Genomic DNA, 27,112 nt, shown 5'->3' on the forward strand with positions numbered 1-27,112 from the left:
CACACACACACACACACACACACACACACACACACATACTTCCTCCCAAGCACATATCGTTGCTGTTGGGTAGATGACCTAACCCTAACCCAGTAATACAGTGGTCCTAAAAGTGGGGACCCCCAGGGGTCCTTAAGGGAGTTCCAGGGGGTCCCCAGCGAAGTGATAGTTTGGAACCAAATGGACCCTTTACAGGTATGTAACTCTGAGAGTGTACAAGTGGAACCAAATGGACCCGAACAGGTCCATTTGGTTCCATTTGTACACTCTCAGAGTTAAATTAACATTGATTTTACAATATAAATCCGGGACCCAGAAATGCCATTGAGAATTGAGAATCACTGCACAAATCTCCTCTTATGTCCCTGCACCTGGCATATCTTTTCAAATGGGGGGTCCGCACGCATGATAAGTGCAAATTTTGGGGGTCCTTGACATGAAAAAGTTTGGGAACCACTGCAGTGATACTACTATACACAGACACACATTCCCATGTCGTGGTCTCTGCCGAACCAAACACAGCCTGCGGTAGCGGACACGCGCCGGGCCGGCCGGGTACCTTGAGCACGAGCCGCCTGCGGTACACCCTGGTGGTGACGGTCATCTCGTCATCAGAACTGGACTGCATAACATCCTCCTGATGAACGCAGCCCAGCACCATACAGTACGCTTCGTTTAGTCACCCCTCTCTCTCTCTCTGTGTGTGTGTGTGTGTGTGTGTGTGTGTGTGTGTGTGTGTGTGTGTGTGTGGCAGTTTCATGCAATATTCTGCAAAAATTAAAGTGTCCCAATCTTGGCTTGTTTTGAACATATACTGTAAATGAGGGTTATATTCAGATAATTCTTAAATACTTTCATTGTTACATGGGACAATGTTACAATATTCACTAATATTGTAAACAAATGTCAATCTCCTAGACTAGAGAATACTATTTTGTACTTTTGGTGATGCGGTTATTTATTTACATTTTGTTTCACTGATTGGGCCTTTAAATATAGCAAAAACTCTCAAATCAATTCCAGCAATGACCAAGAACACCATTTCAACCACTTGGAGGGCATTCTGACCTGCTATAAAGTACACAGTAAAATCATCAGTGTGGCCCCTCTCTCGCTCTCTCGCTCTCTCTCTCTCTCTCTCTCTCTCTCTCTCTCTCTCTCTCTCTCTCTCTCTCTCTCTCTCTCTCTCTCTCTCTCTCTCAGAGGTACATGAACCGATGTGGTGGTTTGGCTCACCTGGACTTTGTGCTGGGACTGATGTCCTTCCTCCTCTGCGGCCTTGTCACCTCCGCTTGGTCCCGCTGTGCTGCTGTCCGTCTGTCTGTCTGCACTGTCAGAGCTGGGGGAAGGCCGTGGCCGGAGAGAGAACACACAGGGAGAATGAATGGATGAACGAACGTCTCTGAGGCAGACTCGTGGTCCACAGAAAAACATACAATTACATACATACAACAAGGAACACGAAAACACAGGCCATGTTGGGACCGTTATAAATATGCCCAATGTCTCCTAAGGCGAGAGGAGTATCTAGTGCCGTTCTTCACAGGGTTACACATACCGACAATGATGCTAATGTTAATGCTTATGCTCATGCCAACATGGGATGACTTAAAACCACTTTGTCCTGGGTTAGTTAGTGGGGTGTGGTTTTGATGCAAGACTAAAAGAAAAGTTAGCATATCTCTGCTGTCGGGAAGGAACCAGCTAACTCCAAAATGTTCATTTTTAAGGAAATGAAAAATAGGCCTATAAGTAGATATTATCAACTAAGTCCGTCAATGCTCTCTGTATCGGTGAAGTAGAGAAAATCAGAAGCAACTCAAATTGTCAGTGCTGTGACAGAGAACTGCTTGCAGAGAATTCTGTGTATTGTATTCAGACGGCAAAGTGGCATGTTTAGAAAAATCACATTTTCTAAGCTGCTATTATTGCATATAATCAAAATATTTTGCATTGATCAACACACTTGATGTCATAAACTGACAGATTTGGCGGTAATAGTGACATTTAGCAAAATGCCCTTACAAATATTGATAGCATTTTGAAATAAAGCAGTATAGATTGAAATCATTCAGCACCAGCATGAGAGAAGAAATGTATTAGTTGGAGAAGGAGTATGTCAGTAGTGAAACAGCAGTGCAAAAAGCATAAAAAACTGGGACTACCAAACATCTGTAAGTACACAAATTTACTCGTAAATGTCAGTAACGCTGTGTGTGTGTGTGTGTGTGTGTGTGGTGTGTGGTGTGGTGTGTGTGTGTGTGTGTGTGTGTGTGTGTGGATAGGCAGACAGAGTAAACGCTAGTCCTACCTTCCTCTGTGCGACGTCACTCTCTCGGTGCCAGGGCTCGGCGGCTGCGTCCCATCGGCGGTCTTGTCGGCGTGCCAACCTGAAACTGAACACACGTCTTTCTCTGCCTGCTGCACTTGACTGAGGATGGCCATCACCCTCTCCTCCGTCATCTCCTCGTCCTCCGAGCCTCCCTCCTCCATCGCTATGTCCTCCAGCAGACTCCGTAGCCTCTCCTGGGTCATCTCCTCCTCCTCCTCTTCCTCCTCCTCCTTCTCCTCCTCCCTTCCAATACCGGACTCCTTCTCTCCCGTGTCCGGTCGACCGGCGGTTTCCGATGCCGAGTGGTCCGCTCCGACGGGTGTTCCCTGGTCCAGTCCCGTGTCTTCCAGGGAGGCGATCATCTCCGCCTCGGGCTCCTTCTCCACTCCCATTTCTTCCAGGGAGGCGATCATCTCCGCCTCTGGCTCCTTCTGAACGGCCTCAGGGGCCTCTGGGGCCTCTGGGCTTTGACCCCTCGCCTCCACTCTCCCTGCCGCCGCTGCCCGCCGGTCGTTGTCCGCTCCCTCGTACGGGGCAGCCGCGGTCTCCGGCTCACTCTGCCTCACGTCTTCCTCCGTGGAGGAGGCCTCGCCCTGGCTCCTCCTCCCCCTGGCGTCGAGGGACGTGTCCTCCTCCACCACGGTGGGCGCCTCCTCCGGGGCTCCGGCAGCCTCTGCCGGGCCGTTGCTGCTGCTGCTGGTGGTCTGGGCAAGGGAGAGGTCACTAGGCCTAATGGGGGTCAACCTACTAGGGGAGTCTGCGCTAGCATTGTCCTCGTCAAAGAAGTCGTCGGAATGTAGCGGGGTCGGGGGCGTGTACTTCAGCTCTGTGGGGGTCTGCATCTCAAGTTCTATGCTCTGGTAACCTGGATGGATGGACGGAGGGAGGGAGGGAGGGATGGAGGGGAGAAGGTGGGGGGGGGGGGTACAGTGGTGGTGGAGGGATGAGATGAGAGCTGACACTTGACTAGACACACACACATGGTTGCTATGGCTGCCAGCAGTCGATCAGAGGTCACACCGAATATACCTGTCGTCACATTATGTTCAAATATGTTCACGTGATTTGATTGGGAAGACTGCAGTGTGACTTCTGAACCAGTGCTGGTACACACACATCTAACACCGACCACACAACGAAGGAAACGTAAATGGGAGTGTATAGCAAAGATGGAAACATAATTCAAGATAGCGAGCATTCTATTTATGCTCCCTGTAAACATTAATGAACACTACTGAAGGTCATTTGGCATCTGCAAAAAGTTCAGATACCAAAAAAAAAGGGTCCTGGTTTGACAGCCAGGCCTGTCCCCAAAATGTAATCACTGTTTATCGGTAATGGACCCGGCTTGTAGCGAGCCAAATGGCTCACATACTGATACAGATCCACTGGCTTTAATACATCGTTGCTGTCGGGCAGAAACCTTGTATCACAATATTTCAATTTGTTTTTAGTTTTTTTGTAAAATGCATGCCTCACAACAAGCTTGTGGATCAGCCATTTTCACTGCTTTTAGATGTTTTTAAAACAATAATACAATACCAGGATTCCACCCGACAGGGACGAAATGGTAAATGGTGCATTTATATACATGTAGGTGCTACATATTATTTACCGTATGTAGCAACTTTCTCCAAAGCGCTTTACAATGTGCGTTACATTCGCCCACTCACGCACACATTCACACACCGATGGCGGGATGCGCCATGCTCATGGGGAGCAGCTAGGGGGGGGGGGGGGGTCAGTGTCTTCCTCAGGGACACTTCGACACAAAGCCAGGAGGAGCTGGGGATCGAACCGGGAACCTTCTGATTCCCAGACGACCACTCTATACCTCCGAAGCTATAGTGCCATTAATGAATCGGTCTTATAGATGCAACGTTTTATAGTTAATAAATGTATTGCATTGGGTTGGTGAGCTAAACATGGCCACAAACACACTGACATGGGATCAAATGATCATGGGATCAAAAGCTTTCGATGACATGCAGGTCTGGCATTTGTCTCCATGTTAAAAGTGTGTTTGGATAATATCAACAACACAAGCAAATGAGCAGGCCAGAGTTGTTGCCGGGTTGAGTTGAGTTAGTTGTTATTAGTTGTGAGTTCAGCAGTGGGCAGGAGAAGATCAGCATAGCTGGAAAAGACCTAATATTAGATATAGAACTCCGGAACCGTACGATCTCGACGGAAGCGACGGGGGATACCAGGAGGGAGAGGAGACGGTGGGGGAGAAGGCAGAGGGGGGAGAGGAGAGGAAGGAGGGGTGGAGGAGGGGGGAGTTAGATAAGGGGGAGAGGGAGGAGGCGTAAAATACAGGAGAAAAGCGGGATCGGGAGGGGAGGGGGGACAGGACAGGCAGGTTGGGGAAGTTGAAGGGTGGTCCGCGGAAGTAGAGGAGGGGGAAAGAGGGAGAGCGGTGGGCGACGTTGGGAGGGTAGGAGACCTAAGAGCCTTTGGGACTGTTTCAAGCATCACAGTTCACAATAGGGTGTGGTAGAAACAGAACAGACAATGGAACAACCGTTAAGTTGACAAACATGACAATACACTGGATCGATGAAGGAAATGAGTGCTCAGGAATGAGAGGTTTATGAATGATTTAGAAGCTGCGGACGTTGCAATTAACAGGATAGGAAGCCACCACTGTGAAGATAGCTTCAAGTGGAATCCAAGCTGTAGCAACCAAGTTAGCTGTCGCTTAGTCGCTCTAGAGTCTATAGAAGGTAGACAGTCAGGGCAGAGAAGGAAGCGGAGGAGGCAGGGAGCTGGTTTCTCAGCAGGAGAAGCTACAGTATGGCCAGTCGGATTCCATACGCCGTCATGTCGTACTTAAAAAGCTTTTATGTACTTTTTGGTTAGTACAGGTTAGTATCCCTTTAGCTTACATGGTGACAGTGGGTGTTGCTGCAGGAGTTAAGAGAGGAGGATGAGAGAGGAGGAGGAGGAAAGGAGTCTACTGTTCTTAAAGCAGGAGAAGCTACGAAGCAGCGTTGAGGCAGGGCGGTTCGGAGGAACCCGGTAGATGACAGGTACAGTATACAGCTGACAGCAGTTGGACAGAAGCAGAACTATACACCACACACTTAAAATAACAAAGGTGCGATTCTTTCAATACGTCTATGGGTGTCGTACGGAAGGCATTAAGTCTTGTGCTATAAATCCTCTTCTACTTAACCACATGAACCCTGGCGTCCCTTTTCCGGGTATGTCATAATAGGAGAACATTCAGAGAAAATAGGATGTACAGTAGCCAAACACAGTGCTGTGCAACGAACATTTCCGGTTATTTTCCAGCAAAGAGATTTTGGTGTAGCGCCAAGGATAGAACCCATGGGGGCAACTAAGTCTAAAGTGGTTAAAGAGGATTCTTTTCAAAAAAGGAACACAAGATTTGCTTTCCCCATTTACACTCATAGACGTGTTGAGAATGATCCGTGCCTTTTAAGTGGTCAGAGTGTATTGTCATTTTCTAGCAGTTAAGACAGGCTGCCATTGACACAAAGCCTTAGTTAGCCATGCTATATCTATATTTTTCGGTCTGTCTGTCTGTCTGTCTGTCAAGATCCCAGGCAGGATTTCACCTTTAAGTCACCTCAGCACAAAGATCATCTTTGCTCCGTTCAAAGGGAGAATAATGATCCATAGCCTTTCGGTGGTTTTGAGAAAGCCTGCCTTGCGTACAGTGAGGCCCACTTCAGAGCCTTGTGTCGTCAGCCAGTGTGAAAGGCTCAGGCCGTGTTCAACTACTGATTTAAGCACTGTGGGGGTTTCTTTGTTCAATTACCACCTTTGCAGTAGAATAGACTCTATCTAGCATGCCACCTCCTAGTTTTGAGCCATGAATCAATGAAGGGTGCATAGATTATTAGATTCTAGATTCTGTTCACATTGACGCTGATCACACATTATATAATTCTCCACAGTAATATTTATTAGAATAAAAGACGATGTTGACATCACCAGCAGAGTCAAAACGTTGTCTTTTGTTCGAATAAAGGTATCTGAGGAGCATTAGTGTACGGGTCAGCACAGGGTGAATGAAGACAATTAGCTATTTTCTCAATATTGTTTCTTTCTATATCTAGGGCTAATCTGTGTATGTGAGTATGTATATTGAATCTATCTGGCGTGACGGACAAATTAATTCTCTGAAACGGTTCTCACTCTATCACATCTAGAGAAAGTTAGCTACCACAATACATTTTCATTAAAGAGAGAGAGAGAGAGAGAGATAGAAAGAGAGAGAAAGAAAGACATTTGCCATACTGCATAAAGCGAACAAGCCACTGTAGTAACTTGGTTGTTATAATTATGTTTTCACGTATCGCACAACCATACTTGGATGCAAATTTAATGAATACAGATATGACAGCTGCTGGGGCAGTAGGAATTTCAAATTTGTGATATTTGTGATATAAACATAACTATTGAACCAAATGATGACACAAAACCATAACCCATCTGAAACGTGCCTTCCTAGCCTTAAAACAGCAAGCTCACCAAGATGGGAAAGAGTTTTAATTCATCAAATGCTTGCGTTTGCTGAAGCATCATGCTGTAGTATATTCTACACATTACGGTACAGTCACACAAAAGCCTGATTTATGTTTAGCTGCGCGCCGGTGTCATGCACTGAAAATAGAAGATCTACAATCCCGCAACATGCCACAACAGCAGGGTGTTGTGAGCGTGTGGATCTAATATTTCCAGTGTGTGACAGCATGATGTGCAGCCAAGTAAAAATCTGGCAATACTCCAGCGTCTCATGCCCCCCATGTGTTGTCTAGGATTTCCTGTTACCATGCGTTCAATTTATGTCACAAAGAAAATGGCAGTAAATCTAGAAAGCTAAAGGGGGTATGATTAAATCAATAATAATACTGAAATCAATAATCATCAAAAAAAAGAATCATCAAAAAAGGAAAACAAAAATAATCACACAATTTGCCATTAATTTACCAATGAGCACGAGTGGTAATTGCCCCATATCAGTAAACAAGTGGGACTCCTGGGAGAGATTGCGTTGTGATACGATGGGAGTAGAAATCAATCTGATAATAACGCTTTGTTGCTTTTGGTTGGTTTAACTCAGCTTATGTTGGATCAGTAAAGGCACTGATCGTCTGTTAACTCGTATTGGACCGTCAAGCCTCATTGGTTCTGCGTTTGTGTTACACAAGACAGGTCTGTCTATCTGGCTGAGAGATGAAATAAAGAAGGGGTGAAGGAAGAATAGACCGAGAGACAGACTGAGAAGAGTTCAGCTATAGGGTGGGGCTACACTTTACCATCGGACTGATCCAGGAATACTGCGTTATCATCGGCAAAACACCGTGTGCCTGAAATGTTACCATAGTCAAATATGGGCCCTTCCAGCAAAGTCACAATATCCAACCGATTGATCTTTGTCAGCACTGCGGTTAAGGCATCCGCTATGGAGAGAGAAAAGGAGAGAGAGAGAGAGACACAGACTTAATATAATATCATAATGACAAGATGACTATTATTATTTCACAAAATGTTGAAAAGTACAGAGAACTATTTTACTGTATATATTATAATATCACATATTCTTGTCCACAGTGATTTCACACAAACACAGATGCACACATACTACATGGCCTGTATCTCAGACAGAGATCTACAAGGAATTTGCCCAGCCAGCGGCACTAGTCATTTTAATTTATTGACTAAGGTGTGGCTACTGCAGCCGCAGCCTTCATACACACAGACTTTCATGCGTGCGCACGCACGCACGCACACACACGCACACACACACACACACACACACACACACACACACACACACACACACACACACACACACACACACACACACACACACACACACACACACACACACACACACACACACACACACACACACACACACACTCACTCACGCTGAGTACAGGCGACTTACTTGTGGCATTTTTACCATCCCTGTGCACCCACTTCTTCAGCAGCATGAAGCTCTGTGCCGTCAGGGAGTTGGGGTTATCCACTCTGATGTGGTTTATCTCCTCCACAGAGAAGTCCAGCTCCCTGGCGAGCTCTGTGGAAAAGCAACAAACAACATGCAGGAAATCAGTACAGACACCCTCCAGACAAACAAACAAACAAACCCATAAAATGTTGTGTGGCTCTGTCTAGCTCGTGGGGATTAAACTGCTTAATGTACATAGTCAGAATGTACAGCGTTCTTTTACCGAAGCTAAATGGTAACAACAACCCCCAGCCCCTTCCCCCCAAAAAGCTCACAGTATGTAAGGCAGGATGAAATGGTGTACGCAAAGGCATATAGTATATATGCAGAGGAAATAAGACATCCTTATCATGACTGGTTAGGATTCATGCAGCACCAATATACACATTAGCCTATAAACCCAAGCTGTAACAACATGAAACCTAGCGCCCCAATTTATAATTCTGGCATGTCATAATAGGCCAACATTCAGAGAAAATAGGCGGACATTCTGAGAAAATAGCACATCTGCAAGCTCACTAACGAGCAGCTTGGACCTGCTTTTATCCAGTGTAGAACGATACACTCTGCACAGTATATGAACTTTGTCTAGAAATAACCTCTTCATAAGATAGTGGTATGAAGTATCTATAGCTATGTCCTCCAGTAGAACACACTGGTTATAAACAACACCATGCGCACTGCCTGCTTCTCTCCACCGGAGCACAGTGCACACATTAAATATAGATTAGATTCCAAGCTGCCTCTGCTGAGTCCATACTCGCATGCACAACACAACACTGGGGTGGGGACGCAAGATGGACATACCCTCACTTACCCAATACACACGCACCACGCACAGTTGCACACGTGCACGCACGCACACACACAAGTGTGTGCATGTTTGTCCACACACAATTATGCACGCTCATGCACACACACATACCCACACAGGCACACACTCACTCAAACTCAAACATGCGTAGGCGTTACTGCAGTGCAGGCGGACAGGGATGGGCACACTGCAGAGGGCACACCCATATCACACCAATACCCCCCCCCCCCCCCTCCCTCTCTCTCTCTCACACACACACACACACACACACACACACACACACACACACACACACACACACACACACACACACACACACACACACACACACACACACACACACACACACACACACACACACACACACACACACACACACTCATGCAGAGTACAGGCGACAAAAACATTCACTAATGAAGTGAATAATAACAACATGTGTCTTTCACCTGTGTGCAGATTTAATGCGATCATGTCTTTGACTACATGGAATGATAGTTAAAAGTTCATATATATATCAAATATTGCATAAAATATATGCATAGATACGATTTAAATGCCAGGGTCAATGTGAGAATGCAATTTGTGATATTCATTGCCCTCTGTACTGTATGTGTACTCATTTGTAGATGTGTTATTTGTATTATGTTTTGCAGAATTTCCTTTTGCGTCATGATGTAAATGTGTGCCACTGCAGTGTTTTGTTGCTGAGCCAAGTACTCACTACATAATACCTCCACTAGATGGCAGCGAAGACTATATAATCTATGATAAACGATCTAATCATGCAATTTCATAGCTTGGATCCAGCCCATAGACCCTGCCCACTCCACTGAATTAATTAAGTGGATTTTACTCACACGTTCTACACTGAAGGCATGCTAAGGCTGGCATGTCAAACAATAGAGGAGACCTCCTGTCATAAACCACAATCCATTTTCCATTTAGAAGATTAAAATTCAAGTGAATTGAAGTTCATGTAGCTCCAGCGCTGGGTTACAATATGTTTTCATTTCCAGTCCATTAATTGTATTACTCTTTGTGAGAGCTGTGAGAGCGACGAGAGAAAATATACACAGAGAGGAATGAGATGAGAAAGATGCAGGAGAATAGGTGTCCCGGTGTGTTTGATATGGATGCACGTGTGTGTTTATGAATGCATGTGAAGCACACTCACCAGTCCAGCTGAGGCCAAGGTGATCAGCCACTATGGCCATGCGGAGGTCTGTTCTCTCACAGGGACTCTGTGGGCCTATGGTTGAAGGGGAGGGGGTCAGGTGACAAATCTGTTAAAACACCTCAACCAGCAGGTTAAACAAAAAATCAGAAAGACAAAAAGTATGGGATTGTTGTGCATGTGCCATAATGCGTGTGTAGACAATTAGGAACGCAAAATGGTTTGTCGTCAGATTGGACTCCGCAGTGGAGAATAATGACTGTGAACTGTGAACTGAAGTGGGTCTTTTTTGGAGGGGAGGGGGACTGTTTGCATACATTCTTGTATCTAGGTGGCATTCTGAAGCAGCGACTGTAATGCAGGGACGGTGTTGAGGACACAACCTGTTCCTGCTGATATCCACCATGCCAGAGGCCGCTCTCGGCTGCTTGGGCAAGATGTACAGCAGTAGTTCTCAACCCTTTTCTGGGTCAGGGCCCACTTGGTGGTTCAGATGTGTGGCCTTGGGTGCCTTTTCAGAGCATCAGTTCGTTGATTGTGTTCCAGCTTGGATCAGTGTTACTACAGCAGCATAGTACAAATTCCTATTTATCCGTTATCACAATTAAATCTCATATTCAAGGTTTTATTTTATTTTATATTACTGTTAAATTATGATTAAATCTTTGTGTTTTGCCTATTATTTGGGGGCCAACTTGCAACAACCTCACGGCCCGCAAGGTTGGGAATACTGCTGTAGAGTCATCTTCCATCTCAGCTCGAGGCCGATTCTACAAGTGCCTTCTAAATCAGTAGTTCAACTTCTCACAAGATTGTTTCAAAACTGTTCATAAATAGCAGATGTGCAAGCTGTGAGCTTGTATATTATCTGCTATGTTTAAATAGCTAGCCAACGCAAAAATCTAAAATCGCACTGATGCTTTCCCGGGTTATAAAGGGTTAAACTAGAACATTCCATCCAGAATGCAGCACTTGCTTTGCATGAGGGGTATTACACATAGCTGCTCATATGACACTCAACCATGGCAAAACAGAAGCTACACCTACTCACTAAAATGTGTGTAAAACCCTGGATTTGACAGTGTATTGTCTGTACTGTACGTGACTATGTGTGTATCTCCAGTGTATTGCATGGTGGTTACATACACTCGCTTTATGTTAGAGTGTGTGCTCTCTCCACTCTGCCATTACCAGTGCTTAGCTAACGTTTCCTTGAAACCAGAGCTGGTGCATGGCTCGGCTCATGCCAGTTTTGACACTTCCACTTCTTACCCATGATTTATACTGGGTTGCACGCAGTGTCACACACCAAAAACTATTCATCTACAAGCTCACAGCGTGTCGTGACGCAATCTTTTATGAGATTGTAGATTGCTATAGTTTCGGTACATGACACTAGCGTGCAACCCAGTACAAGTCAGTCGGGGCCTTAGTTTTCTGGTGCTGCTAAAACATTGCCACTACAATCGGACTGCAATAGTCTTCCTGTGCTAACTCTAAATGACCCGTGTCTTCATTCATGCATTTTTAAAAGAAATCCTTCTACCCCTCCTCCACTTAGCTTCACCAATGAGGACAGCATAAGTAGATTATCTTAACCCATTTAGACCTGAGACCAAATTCTACAAATGTCTTCTAAATCCTGAGTTTTCAGATGTCATTATATATAGTTTCTATGTCAGAAACTATATATAATTGGCCGCCGACCCCAATCTGAAAATATGTTGTTCCAGGGACCCCCCAGAAGCAAAGATTGCTCTGAAGATTTGTGCCACATTTGTATTTTTCAAAAATAGCAGATCTACAAGCTCGTTGTACTGTAGATATGCTATTTTTCAATAGCTAAAGTATGACATAATCCTGAAAACACCAAAAGAGGTTCCCCCGTCCTGAATGGGTTTGAACTCACCCTGCAGGAGAGTAAACCAAAAAGGACCAACTTCAGCTCAGCGTTGTTCCAGTTTAGACTCTAATATGGCATTGTGTTGAAGATAAATATATATGACAATCTGGAAAACAGACTCTAAAGGTCCCTGCACACTGGCTGCGTTTTTCGGATTTTTAGTGGCGTTTTTCCGTCGGTTTTCCGACAAACGTGCCCAGTGTGCAACCACCTTAACACTGCCTGTTCTGGCCCCACTGATTCAGGGTTGGATAGTAACTACTGTACATACTGAGGTATAGATGCGAGCCAGCATCGGTTCATAATGAATATGTTCATAAGCATCTCCAAGCTATTTAATCCTCAGGTCAGGATACAGTATTGTAATAATTAAACTAAGGGTTTCAAACATTCGACTTTACTAGATTGCATTCAAATGTTTGATTACAAAAAATAATTGCTCTAGAGACAATGGGGCAATTATAATTACATTTACCTAACAGGTAAATGTAATTATGAAGATCGTAAAGGCCAGAAAAGGGGAAATGAAATATACATTTGCAAACATGCTAGAATATTTTATGTTGAGTAGTAGTAGTAGTAGTAGTAGTAGTAGTGGTAAGAGTTTACAGAGCTTTGTATAGAATGTCATTCTCACTATCTCACTATTAATTCTACCATCAAGCAACACATCTCACAGCTGATAAAAACAATTCATTGCCACAGCTTGAAACCACATGTAAACTTGCTTCACCTGTTCATCTTATTTACAGGTGAAGGACCCTGGTCAATATCATTATTTTGGGTCATCTGGCTTACATGTGACTTGGTTGTTGGGCCTTTGAATTGTTTTCACAGCGTCAATGGAGAACGACAGTACCACCAGATAATATATATACAAACCAGGCAAGCGGACCAGAGAACAGACACAAGATCACATGTCTGACACATCTATGTCTCATATTCCTATCTTCATCAAGTTGTGTGGTGTGTGTGTGTGTGTGTGTGTGTGTGTGTGTGTGTGTGTGGGTGTGTGGTGCTGGGTAATCACTGTGTCTATGCGGCTTTCTAACTAGTAACTAGACATGCGTGTGGTTATTCTGTAAAACCTGGACTAGTAGTCATGGAAGTGGATTACATACTGTTGACTCTACACCCATGCACTGGGCGTGCTAGCAAAGTGATATGTTGACAGTCCATTGTGGCAAAGCAGGGTGTGCAGGCTTCAGTGAAAAGCAACCCATGCTTGGTTAAGATACTCTAGGCAGCGTATGATATTTTTTTAAGCACTTTCCATTCTAACAGTGAATTAAATTTAACCAGATTTTTAAGATTTTGTTCAGTTCCGAGTAAATAGCTTATACTGACATTAGTGTCTTTTTGAATATATTGATTACATTCTGCTACTACTCTTTTCTTTAAATGATATATCCCTCCCCATGCTTTAACGTCTTAGCATATTTATTTTTGTCTTTTTTTTACTCTACTCAACATTATTTCTTTTGCGTTTTCTTGGTACAGGACAATATGGCGTGTTGTCGATTGTGCCACACGCGTCTCTCACTCTGCATCTTTAAGCGGGGCTTCTACTGTACGCCCCATTTCAGACAGCACAAGACAGGGACGAAGAGAATCACAGGAAGAAGTGACAACTACGTACACTTAGCACGTCACATCACAAGGCACCCACAACGGCGACATGCATCTCAAGAGAGAAAGATAGATAGAAGATTAAGCGATTAGAAAGGGTTTACAAACTAGTCTCGTTTGCCGCAACAGGAACCGTGATTGGCTGATCAACCTGACTCCCTTCCTCCTTCTCGCATTGCTCCTTCCCTCCGCAAGTCCGCCTACTCTTCCTCCTGCTCCTCCTCTCAATGCTGGCTTGCTCAACCTCAGCTCTCAGGCCTCTAGCGGACCTTGACGGTGTGGTGGTGGTGGTGGTGGTGGTGCTGGTGGTAGAGGTGGAGGTAGAGGTGGAGGTGGGGGAAGTGTTTCTGGATGTGCTGCTGTGGCTGCTGCTCCCTTCATTGTCACTGGGCGTTCCCTCGGCTAACTTTGACTCCCCGTTCTTGTGGAGGGTTTGACCCACAGTGTTGGCTACCTGGCTACTGATATGTTTGGTTTTAAGGTTTCCCGAGAGGGTAACGCCGTTATTTCTGCCTATATGAACACTGGTGCTTTTGCCTGGGTTTTTTGCTAAACTGTTGGATTTGAGCTTGGACACGTCAGTTACTGGCTTTTTATTATGGTGGGTAGCTTTAGTATTTCTGTTAATGACCACAGATGTGCTTGTAACCTGTTTATGTCTCGACAAAGTGGGAGAGTGTTTCTTTGCCCGCATCACTGGGATTCTGGATTTAGGCGCTACTTTATCAAATGGGTCCAATCTTTCCCTGACTCTATAGGAATCATATTTCCCTACATTAGCTTTTGGCTTTTGTTTCCCTGTCGGCTGACTTTGACTGCATAGTTTGTAGCTAGGCGCCCTCGCTGGTAACCTGGATTTGCATATGTGACTTTTGACGTCTTTGGATCTATTCTCTCTGCTGTTCTCCTCTAGCTTGCTGAAGCCTGCCTCCACTCTGCTGACCTGCTGTAACGTTGGCTCTGAAGAAGGCAACAAGCTGAACACGGGCTGAGTGAAGTTAGCATAGACATTATGGGAGACGTGGACGTTGCTATTTTTATTGCTGTTCCCTGCTTGGGAATTTATGCTCTGAGGAGAAGGTGCAGTGTGTGTGCTTTGGTAGTAAGTGTTCGCAATCTCTCTGGCCCAATCAGACAAATCCGTCTGTTCTGATGTGCCTGGTAGAATGCTGGTATTTGAGGAATTATCCATACTGCTTGATGTTCTAGAATTTCTATAGTAGTCTGTCGAGACTGGTGTCCAAGAATAGGAATAATCAGAATTGTATGAAGCTACAGAATTTGAATTATTTACACTTGTTCCTGAGGCTATGCAATTAGAATGATCAAAAGTGCTTGTTCTAGAACTACAACTGCCATCTGATTCCTTCTTCGAGTCAGAGTTCTTATCAGATGACAACTTGAATCCTATTCTGAATGTGGAGAATTTAGACTCGCTGCTAAGGGCTGAATCTGTGCACACATTGCCACTGCCATTCCCATTTGATCTGTCCAGTCGGACTGTAGTAGTCTGAATGGAGACCTGAGGGACTGCTGAGGTGTCTGTGAGGGCCTGTGTGTTAATCTGACTTATTTGTGTCTCTTGTAAGGCTCTTGCCTCTGAGGCCCTAACGTTGTACCTGCCCGAGGAATGATAATGCTCACCGATCTGAAAAAACTGAAGCCTCTCTTCCACCATGTCCCTCTTGCTCATGTCAATTGCACCACTGCGCGTCATCTCAAACATCTTCCCTTCATGGAAGGGGAATGGATTCGGCTCGCTTGTCGGCGTGCTATCGTCCGTCGGCGTTCGGGCCGGGGTCGTGTCAGGCGTAGTGGCTTGAGACTGGTCGTCGACGGCCAGTCCAAATGGCTTTGGCTCACCGGTGCTGTCCTGTGTGCCTGCCATGTCCATGCCCTCGTCTTCCCCGCCTTTAGAGGACCAGGGGTCAAAGTCCAGCCCTTTAGTGGCTACAGTCTTAAAGGGAGAGTTAAACTCCTCGTCTAGTTTGTAACTAAAATAAGTATCTGAGAATCCCTCTCTATCTGAGGGCTTTTGTTCCTCCTTTTTGACACCATCTTTAATAACATCCTTCCCTCTATCTGAGGGGAAGTCTCCGTTAGGAGTGTCCTTTTGACACTCCTCTGGAGACTTCTCCTCTTCAATGACCTCCAGTTTGCTCTGGGGGAAAGAGCGGTCGCAGGACCTGAACGAGTCCGATGCCCAGACATCTCTCCTGCTCTCGGGCAGGCCGAAGAGCTTCGAGTCTGCCTGCTCACACAGGCCATCGTCCTCGTCCTGAAGCTCATATCCGTCCAGGGAGTCTATCTCCGTTGCATCCGTGTCATGAGAGAACTCTGCTGTTGTGGCTATGGAACAGTCCGTTATTGACTGGTCATTTCCATTCTGCTCAGAATCGTAATCCGGCGGTGAGCCTTTACCATTACCATTGGAACCATTACCAGTACCATTGGCACTGGAGCCATTGGTTCCACCATTTGTTTCTTTATGGTTTCCATTTTTGTCGTTCTTTTTGAGTTTAGATCCCTTCTCTTTCTTCTCTTTGTCCTCCTCCTCAGGGACTTTGAAAGTGAACTTCTTAGAGGGGATGGGGTGGAACACTGAGCCCTCGTCCTCATCCTCCTCACCATTAGATTGACAGTCATCACCCTCACCATGCACCGGGGAGGGTGGCTGGATACGTATGATCGGTTCTCTCAGGAGGTGCTTATCGTGCTCCTCCTGCAAGTTCACTTCCATCATCTCAGTCTCTGTCTCGGACGAAGCACAGCTACCTTTCTTCTCTGTGTCCGATTTTTCCGAGGCAGAGTCCAGAGGGGGAGGAGGGGGGAACTCAATATATGCAACACCTTTGTCTTTTGAGCCTTGCTGTGGCTCCTCTTCCGTTGTGTCACCTAGCGAGACATTTGCAGGTGTTAATTCTAGCTCGTTATCATTAGCTTTTGTTTCCTGATGATCAATTGTCAATCGCGGCTCGTTATCGTTAGCTTTAGTTTCCCGCTGATTAGCATTATCACGGTCTGCTTGGGTGACGGGTCTCTTTGGCAAGGCATCTTTGAAAGAGAACTCCGCCTCCTCCGAGACCTCCATGATGGGACTGGCAGTCCTGCTAGGTAACCCCATGAAGCCGTCTGGAGTCCTGCATGTTAGGTCATAGCTAACCTCCTCTGAGCTAGGGGTGTCTGGCGTGACAGGGCTTCTCCCTGAGCTGTCTATGAACGAAACCTGCTCTAGTGTGTCATCGTCTGGGCTTACGGGACTGAGCGCTAAGCCGGTTCTCTGTTTAACCGTGTACACAGTCCCCCTAGCCTCCCTCTCTGCTTGCCTGCCCACCTGAACACAGCTGACATAAACGGGTAGTGTTTTGACACCCTTAAAGTTTTCTTTGGTTGTTGCGGCAACAGGAACAGCTATGACTTTCTCCAGTGTTTCTTGAGGGCTAGGGAAGCTATTGGAGTTTGAGTCTCTGGGTGCATTATCAAGAATTTCAAATGTGTCATTAGTCACATTCTCTTCCGTTTTTATTGGGGTTGTGACTGTGTTCGTCTGTATTCTACTCTTAGCCAATGTAGGTATGTGAGATGGCTTAGTTGTTGTCTGTTTCTTTGGAGCCTCATTGTCAAGGGCAACAGATGCTGTCCTGACAGGAATGTGTGATTCTGTCTTTTTTCTGAGGTTTTTGTTCATTGGTTCCTCACTGTCTTTTCCTACCATCTCAATTTGGGCAGCTGCTTTTGTTTTGGAGACAGGTTCAGTTTTCCTGGCTTGCTTAGCGTCAATACATTTCTCATTTGTAGTGTCAGTGGCAGTTGGAAATACTTTTTTATTGCTTTCAGTAATTTCCTGAATAGCAGTGACATTACTATCTCTCCCTTTACCCTTCAACTTCTCTTTCTCTGTGTCTCTCATTTGTTTTTGAGGAGAGACCTCTGGAATGTTCTTATTGGACAGGTGTTCTCCTGTCTGTTTTGAGGTTTGAGAGGTTGGCGATGTTGAAATGGGTTTATTGATGTCTGTGGCAGCGTCTTTAGCTCTCTCGTTACTCTTTTTCGGGCTTGCCTCATCAGATGCCTCAGATGCTTTTGAGGTTTTTCCGCTGCTGAAAAGCTGGTAGACAGGAAGTTTACTTTCCTGTATTTTTTTCATTGAAGGTTTAGGCTGCACGGGTGGAGGAATCTTTTTAGTTGGACTAGTTGAGATTTTATCCTCGCTGTGTCGAGAGAGTGTACTTTTCTCAGGACTGCTAGGTAAGCTAGAGCTTTTCCTTTCAGTCACTGTGGAGCTTCCAAACATTTTGCTGACAGAGGGCTCCCGTAGCTTGCTTTCTGTCTGTGGCTTTTTTTGCGTCTTTTCCGGGCTGCTGCAGGTTGAGCTGGGCCCCGATCTGGTTTCCCTTGACTCTCTTTTTAAAGGCTTCTTCTCGGGAGACTGAAGCTCAACATTGAGCTTCTCGGTTTTGTCACGAAAGAACTGAGAGACCTCGCTCAGTTTTTCTTCAGCTTCCTTCACAGATTGGTCTACCCTGTCCTCATAAAGGAGTTTATCTCTACTCCGGTCATGCTTGTCTTCCGTGAATCGCATCCAGACTGCATGTTTTGGGCTACCCGGCTCTGTGGAGTAATGCAGCACTGTCACTTTATCAAACTGGGATTGTTCATCCCTGTGTGAAGAGAATTTACCTGATTTAGGGGACCCATCTTTTGATGACTTAAACCCACGCTGCTGCTGATTAAAGTTACCTGAGCTGTGGCCACTGGCCTCCTCAGAGGTGGGGTGGCGTGTTTGATCAGCTGCCACTGCTGAATCCTCAGTGTCAGAGTGCGACAGTTTCTCAGAGAGGAGCATTTTCTCTGCAAACCTGTACGATTCCCCCCTGAACTCTGAGAGCTCATCGTCACAGTACTCTAAGGAATGCTGACTCAACAGCTTCAGGGCTTTGTACGAGTCGTCAGCTATGAGCTGGGCAGAATTTGGACGGCTGTCCTCCTCCTGTGACATGGGGGTGTTGACGCGAGATGTCTCCAGGAAGGAGGGCAGGGATTCCTCTGCAGTGAGCTCCTCCTCTAACTGATGGGTCTCATCAAATTCGGGAAGTTCTTTAATCCCCCGGTCCCCTTTATAAACATAAAGCTCAGGGTGTTTCTTGGTCTCCCTGATAAAGAGCCCTGTTGGCTCTGCCGCACTATGACCCTTTTCTATATGCACTTCTATTATCCTCTCAACTTTAGGTTTAGATTTATTGTCTTGGTCAAGGAATCTAGGCGTGAGTTCATCACCTTTTATAGAATCCTGACCTGCTTTGTGTTCAAACAGCCCTGCTAGTTCTTTAGATGGGTCCCTACCTGACTGGAAAGCTTTCATGATGTCTCTAACTGACATACTTTCCTCTAGCCTCTCTGCCCCATCAGTAAGCTGAGGCTTGTGATAAACCATTCTTGTGGTAGTAGTAATATGTGTCTCCTCTTTGAGACACATGCTTTTGCTCAGCATGGAGTCCTCGTCGGACATTTTTAACTGTAAGGCTTTGACTTTGTCCTTGATGGTGCACGGCGAGGCTGCCTCTGGTTCTATAGAAGGGATGGCAGATGCAGCTTCTTCCATCAGTGCAGGCTCTCCGAGCTCATCGGGCTGCTCATAGCTCCTGATGTGGACCATTTCTGTCCTTGATTCCGTAACGCAGGGAGGAATAGGAACGTCTGCAAAGAGAGGATTAGGTCCTGTGCTCTCTGCGCTCTGAGGAGCAGAAGGAGTCTTTTCACTCCTCGTCTCAAACCCGCTGTCCGACAGAGGGCTCTTGTCCTGCTCATGTGACAGGTCCTCTGGTGATTCCAAAATGGCATCAGTTCCCTGATATGATTCCGCAAGCTTGCTTAGGTCCTTCTCCGAGGGAGACTTGTGCATACCCGAGCCCGGCGGCGGCATTTTGAGCTTGTGCTCCTGTATTTTGAGGAGCCGTTTCTGTTTCTCTTCTCCCTCCCCTTCCCTCTTTGCCGCTTCCTCGTACCTACATTTCATCTCTTCCATTTTGGACAGAGAGCTAGCACCAATATCATTTGCTAAATAATCAACTACCTTAGCTAAGTCAAAGTCTTGACTAGTCATGTCAAAAAGTGAACTTCTCTGTGCTTCCTCAATCTCATCTTTAGAAAACTCCTCCCATTCATCTGATGAGGTCCTCTCCTTACGTTCGCCCAATATATCCTTTTGTAGTATCTCACTTACTTTAACTAAGTCCTCTTTGACTTTCTCCACTAACGTAAACGGCTCCTCATCCTCTAGCTTGGACTCCTTAGGAGTCCCGGAATGTGAGGTTTGAACCGTTTTAGCCGCTGTGCGCGTGTCTGTCTGGAGAATTGCAGTCATTCTCATCAGATCCTCTTTCATTTCCGCTACATCTATTAGTAACTCTTGGTTGGAGGTCGAATTTGGGTGAATGATGGTCGGTGTGATAAAAGGAGGTGACTTTACTTGAGATTTCATTTTGGATGCAGTCACGCACGTAGAGAAAGACAAGGAGGAAGCGGAGGAAGCGCGGGAGGAATCGGGCAGGGCCATTTTGAGAGAGCCCGGCCCGGGTTTGATAGGAGCGTCGGGTAAGATGTTAACGAGGGAATACACGGGCACGGTGGTCATGGTGCTGGAGGGGACTGCCGTGGTGGAGGCGCCAGCAGACCTGAGAGTGCCATAAGCTGAACTCGACGTTGTGGATCTGCGGGACGACGGGGTGTGTGTCTTGAGCGTGCCGTAACCGGACACAGAGCAGGAGTTTATGGCTTCGTTTATGGCTGCGCTGACGCTGGAGGTGGCTGCCTGCGTGGTAGCCTGGATCCTCTCTTGAAGGCTGGCGCTCCTTTCGGAGAAAACGCGCGAGGAGGGCGACGTAGGGGTGGAAGAGGACGACGGGTATTTGGAGGGCGAGGCCGAGCCGTTCGCATTGGACAGCTCAGAGGAGCCGATGGTGGTCTGTCCAGTGGAGGACAGCGATGAGATGGACAACTTCCCTCCTCGCGACGCCAGTGTGGAATCTACAGTCGTTTTTATTGAGGACAGGCCGGAGAGGGTTTTAACCGATGAGTGGGACAGAGCCCCAGCAGCGTCCACTGCCGCCGCAGACCCTAGGACTGTCTTAAATGGCAGACTAGAATTGTACATGTTGATGCTTGTCTTTGGCAATGTTGGAGTCGTGACGGTAGCCGACGACCTGTCTGACACAGACCCAGTGGCATATGAGTGGAGCGGGGAAGTCCTTGAGGTGTAGGCTGAAGCCAGGCTTTTGATGGACGCCGGGTCTGTGCCGGGTTTACACGAGGATACCAGGCTGGCAGACCCCTGGACGGGGTACTGTCCCTGTTGGACAACAGTTTTAATGGGTGAAGCCATAGTCCTATAAGACCTAATGGGGGATGGAGACGCTAAGGGGGAGGGTACAGGGGGTGGGGCCCCCAGGGAGTATAGGAGGGGCGAAGCCGGGGAGCAAAGGGGCCAGGTGGACTTTAGTGGAGAAGCAGGTGGCGAGGCTGTCGGTGAACCGGCAGCGGTGACGGAACCCCCCAGTCCGGCGGGCCTTGTTTGGCCAGGGACGGTAATAGGAGCAGACGACCATGGCGGGTGAGGTCTGGTTGGAAAGACAGGTTTGTGAGGGTAACCAGCAGGCAGTGTTCTTGCTGCTGATGCGCCTCGCTCAACTGTTGTTTCTTCATATATTGTGATGATGAAAAATAAATCGAACAAACAAAAACCCAACAGAATGTAGAATAAAGGCAACAGAAAATGATGTCGGGGAAGGGTAGGAACAACAAAAAAACGAGAAGAGAAGAGACCAGAAGGGGAAAGAATTGATCAGTGACGCAGTCCTGGCATCAAGGAAGGAAAGAACAGTAGTTTCATGAAGTTCTAAGATGGGACATGTGAGCGGGTTGGATTGAAAAATAAATAGAGTAGCGTTTCAATGTGCTTTATGGTCCGCCAATAACTCACAAGGACAACACAAATGGATAAGAAGCCGGTCGAAGCACATACAGCAGTTGAATAAATGTCAAAAGACACAGACTAACAATGGACAACAGAAAAATGGCAAGACAAATGCACCAGGACAGATACGAAAAAGACTTCTCTGTTTTGACTTCAGATGTGCTACAGTCAGCATCTGGATTCTGGCTCTAAACTCAATCCGTTTTTTCTTTCTTTTTGAAGTGCCTTTTATCTGTTTGTTCTGAAAGCTACATTAAAAGAAAAATGCAACACAATTTAGACGTTCTGATAAAACAGAGCGCAGCAGGAGTTTCCATTTTCCTGTTATTATGTAGGAAAATAATATTATGGCAAAACGCTGGTTGCAACACTAGGTTTGTCATCCATAATATCATGCCGTAATGATTAACCCTCGGTGACAAGAAGCAGAAACGTAAATAAAAAAATAAAAGAGAAAAGTGAAAAAAGCATCTTAAAGAAAGCCATACTTGTGACCTCCCAACATGCAGTTTCTTTTTGTCGAACCCCAAATGCTGCAGCATCACAAAGCCAAAAAGAGCTCAGGGGACAAAACAGCAAATCAAATGAAAAAACTTAATTTCACTTTGACGTCCTTCTAAAAATGCTATGTAAGGCAATCAAAGCAAAATTCTGATGTTGCATCTTGACTCATGAAACCCAGTTGTAGAAAACAATCAAACCAACTCGCAATTCACAATGTGGGGCAGGCACACACACGTAAAATACTCATTGGCCCATGCAAAAATATATACCACGTCATAAACAAGCAGGGTGGACAGTGCACGTTATGTGGGGTGAAAATATATATCATAAAATCATGAAATATGTGACTATATTACTGTCTCGATATTAATGTTACAGGTTAGATCAAATTGTTAATTCGTCTTAACGACGTAGTCTGTTATTATCATTGTTATATGATTATTTAGGAGTTCCATAAAGGTCTGTTAGTGAAAATGTCACACTCACTCAGTGCAGGCTCGGCCAGATAGCTGTAGCGCTTACGTAAGGCTAGGGATGCAAAGGTATGCCGTCGGTCTGGCTTTTCAGTCTGCAACAATAACAACAACACATAGACCTAATCAGTGCTGGGTCACCCGGAATTATTGGGGCTGACAAATCAACAGCACTCAGTCAAAACCTTATCAATTAAATCAAATAACATAACATCTTATTTGATATCCAGTATAATTTAGTTGTACTATGGAAACAAGAGAGAATGTTCCTAAAGGAGAATTCCGGACCAACCGCTTTTTTACCTTAACCTGATGTTATTATATCCAAGAACGAGTGGCACAGGTGAAAAATCACAAGCCCCACCACAGCTGGGTGGAGGGTTCAACGCTAAATTGATTATTTTGATGGCTCGGAAATATTTGTTTGTTTTTGTATTGTGTCTTTCATAATGTCGCATAACTCTCTGCTGCGTTTCTTTGTCCCAAATGGGCTGCCGTAGTGGGCGATCTGTCGTTAAACTCACTGCGTGCGCTCGGAGCTACGGTGGGCTAGGGCTGGAGTTATGACATCTTTCACCTCATTCTTGGATATAACAACATCAGAATAACGGAAGGAAACGGCTTGTCCAGAATTCTCCTTTTAACTAGCTGGTTCTATAGACGAATAACAGTTTAAAGGTCCCTGCACACTGGACGCATTTCGGATTTTTAGCTGCGTTTTTCCGTCGGTTTTCCGAAAAGCGCTTCCAGTGTGCAACCACCTTAAATCCACACTAATTATCCATAATGTATAAATGATGGATAAGGGGTCAGGACAACGAGGCCTTTTCGTGGAGGGGTCAGAATAAAATTTGGACTTGAACTGTTTTTCGTCTGTAGTACTCAGTTTCAGCCGATCTTGTCTACATATGATTACTAATAGCACGAATTAAAAGTGTTATTATGTCAAGCTAATGGACATATGCCTATACAGTTGTAGTCACAAATTAAGACAATTAAATGGTGAATTATTTACAGGCAAAAACTTTTACACAATTTAATTAAAGTCTCAATAACTTATACATCTTATATCTTAACTCTAAATTATCACAAAGGATAAAGTGCAAGGGACAAAAGGACAAAAAAAATAACCCATATAGGATTATCATAGCATTATCTGCAAAATATCATGCAAATGTGACTAAAAGTTGCTTTAAACAAGCACAGCTCCTATTGCCCTTGAAGCAGCATAAGGAATAAGGCTACGGGGGGAGCAGAGCAGAGCCCCTCCAGACCAATGTGTGAACCTATAGCGCAGAGGGCAGCACATGGTGGGGAAGCGTGTGGTTTACCTCATCCTCTGGATCTGATTCCATTTCCTGGTTCCCCAAGATGCATTGCAGAAACAGGGGTTGTATGTAACATAATAGAAAGCAGGGGGAAAAGAAACATCAGGGCATGAAAAAGGAGTGATTGACAGCAGCAAGCACTCGAAGAGAAGCAACAGCAGCAGAGAAGCCAGCAAAGGGAAAACACAAAAAACAAACCACAGGAAATGCACCAAAAATAAAGCAGCCAACACTTTTGTAGCAACAACAGCAAAAGAACACAAGCCACAAGGAAAGCCAAAAGCCTTTTTGCTTAAAAGCCCCCAGCCGAAAAAAGCATGATGTCCAAATCACTTGAGATTCAGAAGGTACTGCAAGTACCGAATATAACACAGCCAGTGACAAAAACCACTTCAAATAGAACCGAGAGAGGTTCTATAGATAACATAAATAGAGGCTTGAAACAGATAAAAGACACAGTGGGCGGCAGTTTGGCCAAAGGTTTTTGTTACCATTTGAGGTTGGCCGTAGGCCCTAACTGCCCTAACCATGACGATGGTTATGATGGTGACAACAGAGAATGGAGCACATAGAGAAGTCTTCTGGCCTTACCTTCTTCAGCGCCGGGAGAGTGATGTTCAGATTACACACGGCAGTCTGCGGAGCACCTTTGGCGTTCTTGCACTCTCGGAGGAAAGTGAGACGACCGCAGGGCTCCTGGCTGTTGTCTCTAATCTGAAGAGAGACCGTCAAATGTTTTGTGCTGTTTATACCCGATTTTAAATATCGTAACAACAGCATCCGCTCCGACTGTCACGCTCGCTGCTCATGTGATCCGGCAATCAGCGTAGTACACTAAACTTTAGTTTTTTTCTCCTGAAGGAATGTGCATCAGCCTGAAAGAAGCGATATACATGACGGAGAGGGGTACTGTGCACCTAGATACAAGTTTCTTAATTTACAAACCTCTGTTTGGTTACCATGTTATTATGCAATGCAAAATTAGTTATTTAAAAAAAGGATTGAGGATATACAGTATACATGTGAGACACAGGAGTAAAGGTCCTATAGATTCACTTCTAAATAATGATGAATTGCACTAGAGAAGTAAGGGTTCTATTACTAACACTGTTAACCTATAGTTGTCTAGGAAAAACTTCACATTTTCATAAAAATAATTCCCAAAAAGTCAAAAACATATAGCAACAGCTAATTTTCCATAAAACAACACTTTGTTAAGTTATTCTATTAGCTATGATTTTAACAACAAATTCAATGTGTCAGCTGCTAGACAATAGCCTGACATTATAGTCCCTTTTTTCTGAAATGGCAATGGTGAGCCACTACTGGTCCTGGACCTAAATCCTAATTGGCTCTGCTGTAGAAAAGTGGCTAAAAGATAAAAGATATAGTTGACATGGTCAACTTGTGACAGAAAGCCAGACGACCCGATAAGATTGGCTCGGGAGAACAGGAAGCTACAGCTACAGCTGCAATCGGCTGATCATCAATATGATGAGGTTATGTAGTATTAGTAGAGGACACGGGAATTAGGCTATGACCTGAGGCTATGTTTATTAGACTATAGTCAGTGTAATATCAACATACAGTATACATAATATTGTAGGGGCCTTCCCATTCTTTTTTTCCATCGGCACGAAGTATCTTCACATGAACACCCATAATGCCTAATGCTTTGGTGTAAAAGGTTTCTGCATGTCATATACAATATAGCAGTAACTCGGCCATTTACCTTGACACAGAATGGTAAGCGGTTCTCCTTGAAAGCATAGAAGTTGAGAAGCAGCTGCTGGCCAGCTTTGATCAGAGGGGTCAGATTTCCATAGCAATCTACATGGATAGGCCTGCCCTCCAGAACCTGACAGAGAACAACACAGAGATGAGCACAGCACTAATGAGGAATTAACCACTTAGCTGATCTATAAGCCCACAAAGCATCACAGTGGCCTGGTGGGGTGCACTGTGTGCTTGTCGTGTGTGCTAACACCAAGCAATAATACAATTTAAACTATAATTATATTATATATTATGGTATAAATTAGGCTAAACTCTAAACTGTGGTTTAAATTGTTGCTGTGTATAAGAGCTATACTATACCTAAAATGGAAAAGTACAGACAATACCATACAGACATATAATCTAAGAGGATAAGCCGCACCTCGATGTCTTTGCTCCTGGCCACTTCCTCAAAGTTCTCCTGCTGCTCCAGGGTCTTGTCCACCTTGTCGTCTGTCATGCAGAAGCATCTCAGCCGGGACTCCACAGGGTCGTTCATCTTGGCAAAGACCACGAACTTGGCCATGTAGGGAACGCAGATCAACTCCCTGTACAGCTGAGTGGCCAGGCCCACCGTCTCAGGGATCTGGTGGCAGTCGGCTAGCCAGAACCTATATGACAAATGCAAGCATAGATCTTAAAAAGCCATTTGCAGATATAAGAATCCACGTGTTGAGGAAGCTTCGAGAACAGGAATTCCGCTGCCTGCAAATAGAGCACCGAAGTCTAACGTAATTTATACTACGCATACTGAATTCCTAAAGGCTTGTTTAATATCATGTCAAATAAGAACTGAGTTCCAAAAATAAACAAATGATTGACAAATGATTGACTCATGGATGGATGAAGCATCAACTGACGGCAAGAATTGCCGCCACATTTTCGCCAGGAACAGACTCAAATATTAAGAACCTCTTTTTTTGATTCAGAGCTACTTAAACTCACTCTCTACCACACACACACACACACACACACACACACACACACACACACACACACACACACACGCACACACACACACACACACACACACACACACACACACTGACCTGGCTGAGACATTAGTGGTGAAGGAGACACAGTCGTTGAGGAAGGTGAGAGGGGTGGTTCCTGTGATGTCTTCCCACTGTGCTGGAGACGTACCTCCTGGAAGCAGGACAAAGACCAGGGCACAGCGTAAAACATGTAAAACATCCTGGATCCATTCCATGCACTTTC

The 27,112-nt window shown here is 45.3% G+C and overlaps 2 protein-coding genes across 18 annotated transcripts in view; both read right to left on the reverse strand.

The window, feature by feature from the left end:
• Positions 1 to 27,112, reverse strand: part of LOC310875129 (uncharacterized protein) — an 86,026-nt gene that overhangs the window by 5,316 nt on the left and 53,598 nt on the right. For 8 of the 17 annotated variants that reach the window (XM_083788226.1, XM_083788240.1, XM_083788234.1 and 5 more), the window contains 12 exons: positions 26,944 to 27,040; positions 26,277 to 26,505; positions 25,851 to 25,976; positions 24,710 to 24,832; positions 24,122 to 24,148; positions 22,804 to 22,885; positions 10,310 to 10,384; positions 8,259 to 8,390; positions 7,624 to 7,767; positions 2,312 to 3,197; positions 1,237 to 1,339; positions 560 to 637 (listed from right to left, as the gene is read on the reverse strand). In XM_083788226.1, the coding sequence (XP_083644352.1) occupies positions 560 to 637; positions 1,237 to 1,339; positions 2,312 to 3,197; positions 7,624 to 7,767; positions 8,259 to 8,390; positions 10,310 to 10,384; positions 22,804 to 22,885; positions 24,122 to 24,148; positions 24,710 to 24,832; positions 25,851 to 25,976; positions 26,277 to 26,505; positions 26,944 to 27,040 (2,102 nt within the window). The remainder of the gene's footprint in view (positions 1 to 559; positions 638 to 1,236; positions 1,340 to 2,311; positions 3,198 to 7,623; positions 7,768 to 8,258; positions 8,391 to 10,309; positions 10,385 to 22,803; positions 22,886 to 24,121; positions 24,149 to 24,709; positions 24,833 to 25,850; positions 25,977 to 26,276; positions 26,506 to 26,943; positions 27,041 to 27,112) is intronic. The other 9 variants (XM_083788227.1, XM_083788225.1, XM_083788233.1 and 6 more) reach the window with 5 other exon arrangements.
• Positions 14,102 to 21,222, reverse strand: LOC310874070 (ankyrin-3-like; the record flags this gene model as incomplete). The annotated part of the gene is made up of 3 exons (XM_083786745.1): positions 14,102 to 14,143; positions 15,439 to 17,570; positions 18,582 to 21,222. The coding sequence occupies 3 exons, from the start codon at positions 21,220 to 21,222 to the stop codon at positions 14,102 to 14,104; spliced, it is 4,815 nt and encodes a 1,604-aa protein (XP_083642871.1).

Source organism: Protomyctophum parallelum (assembly GCF_964188405.1).
Source record: "Protomyctophum parallelum genome assembly, chromosome: 17".
In the NCBI taxonomy this organism is placed as follows: Eukaryota; Metazoa; Chordata; class Actinopteri; order Myctophiformes; family Myctophidae; genus Protomyctophum; species Protomyctophum parallelum.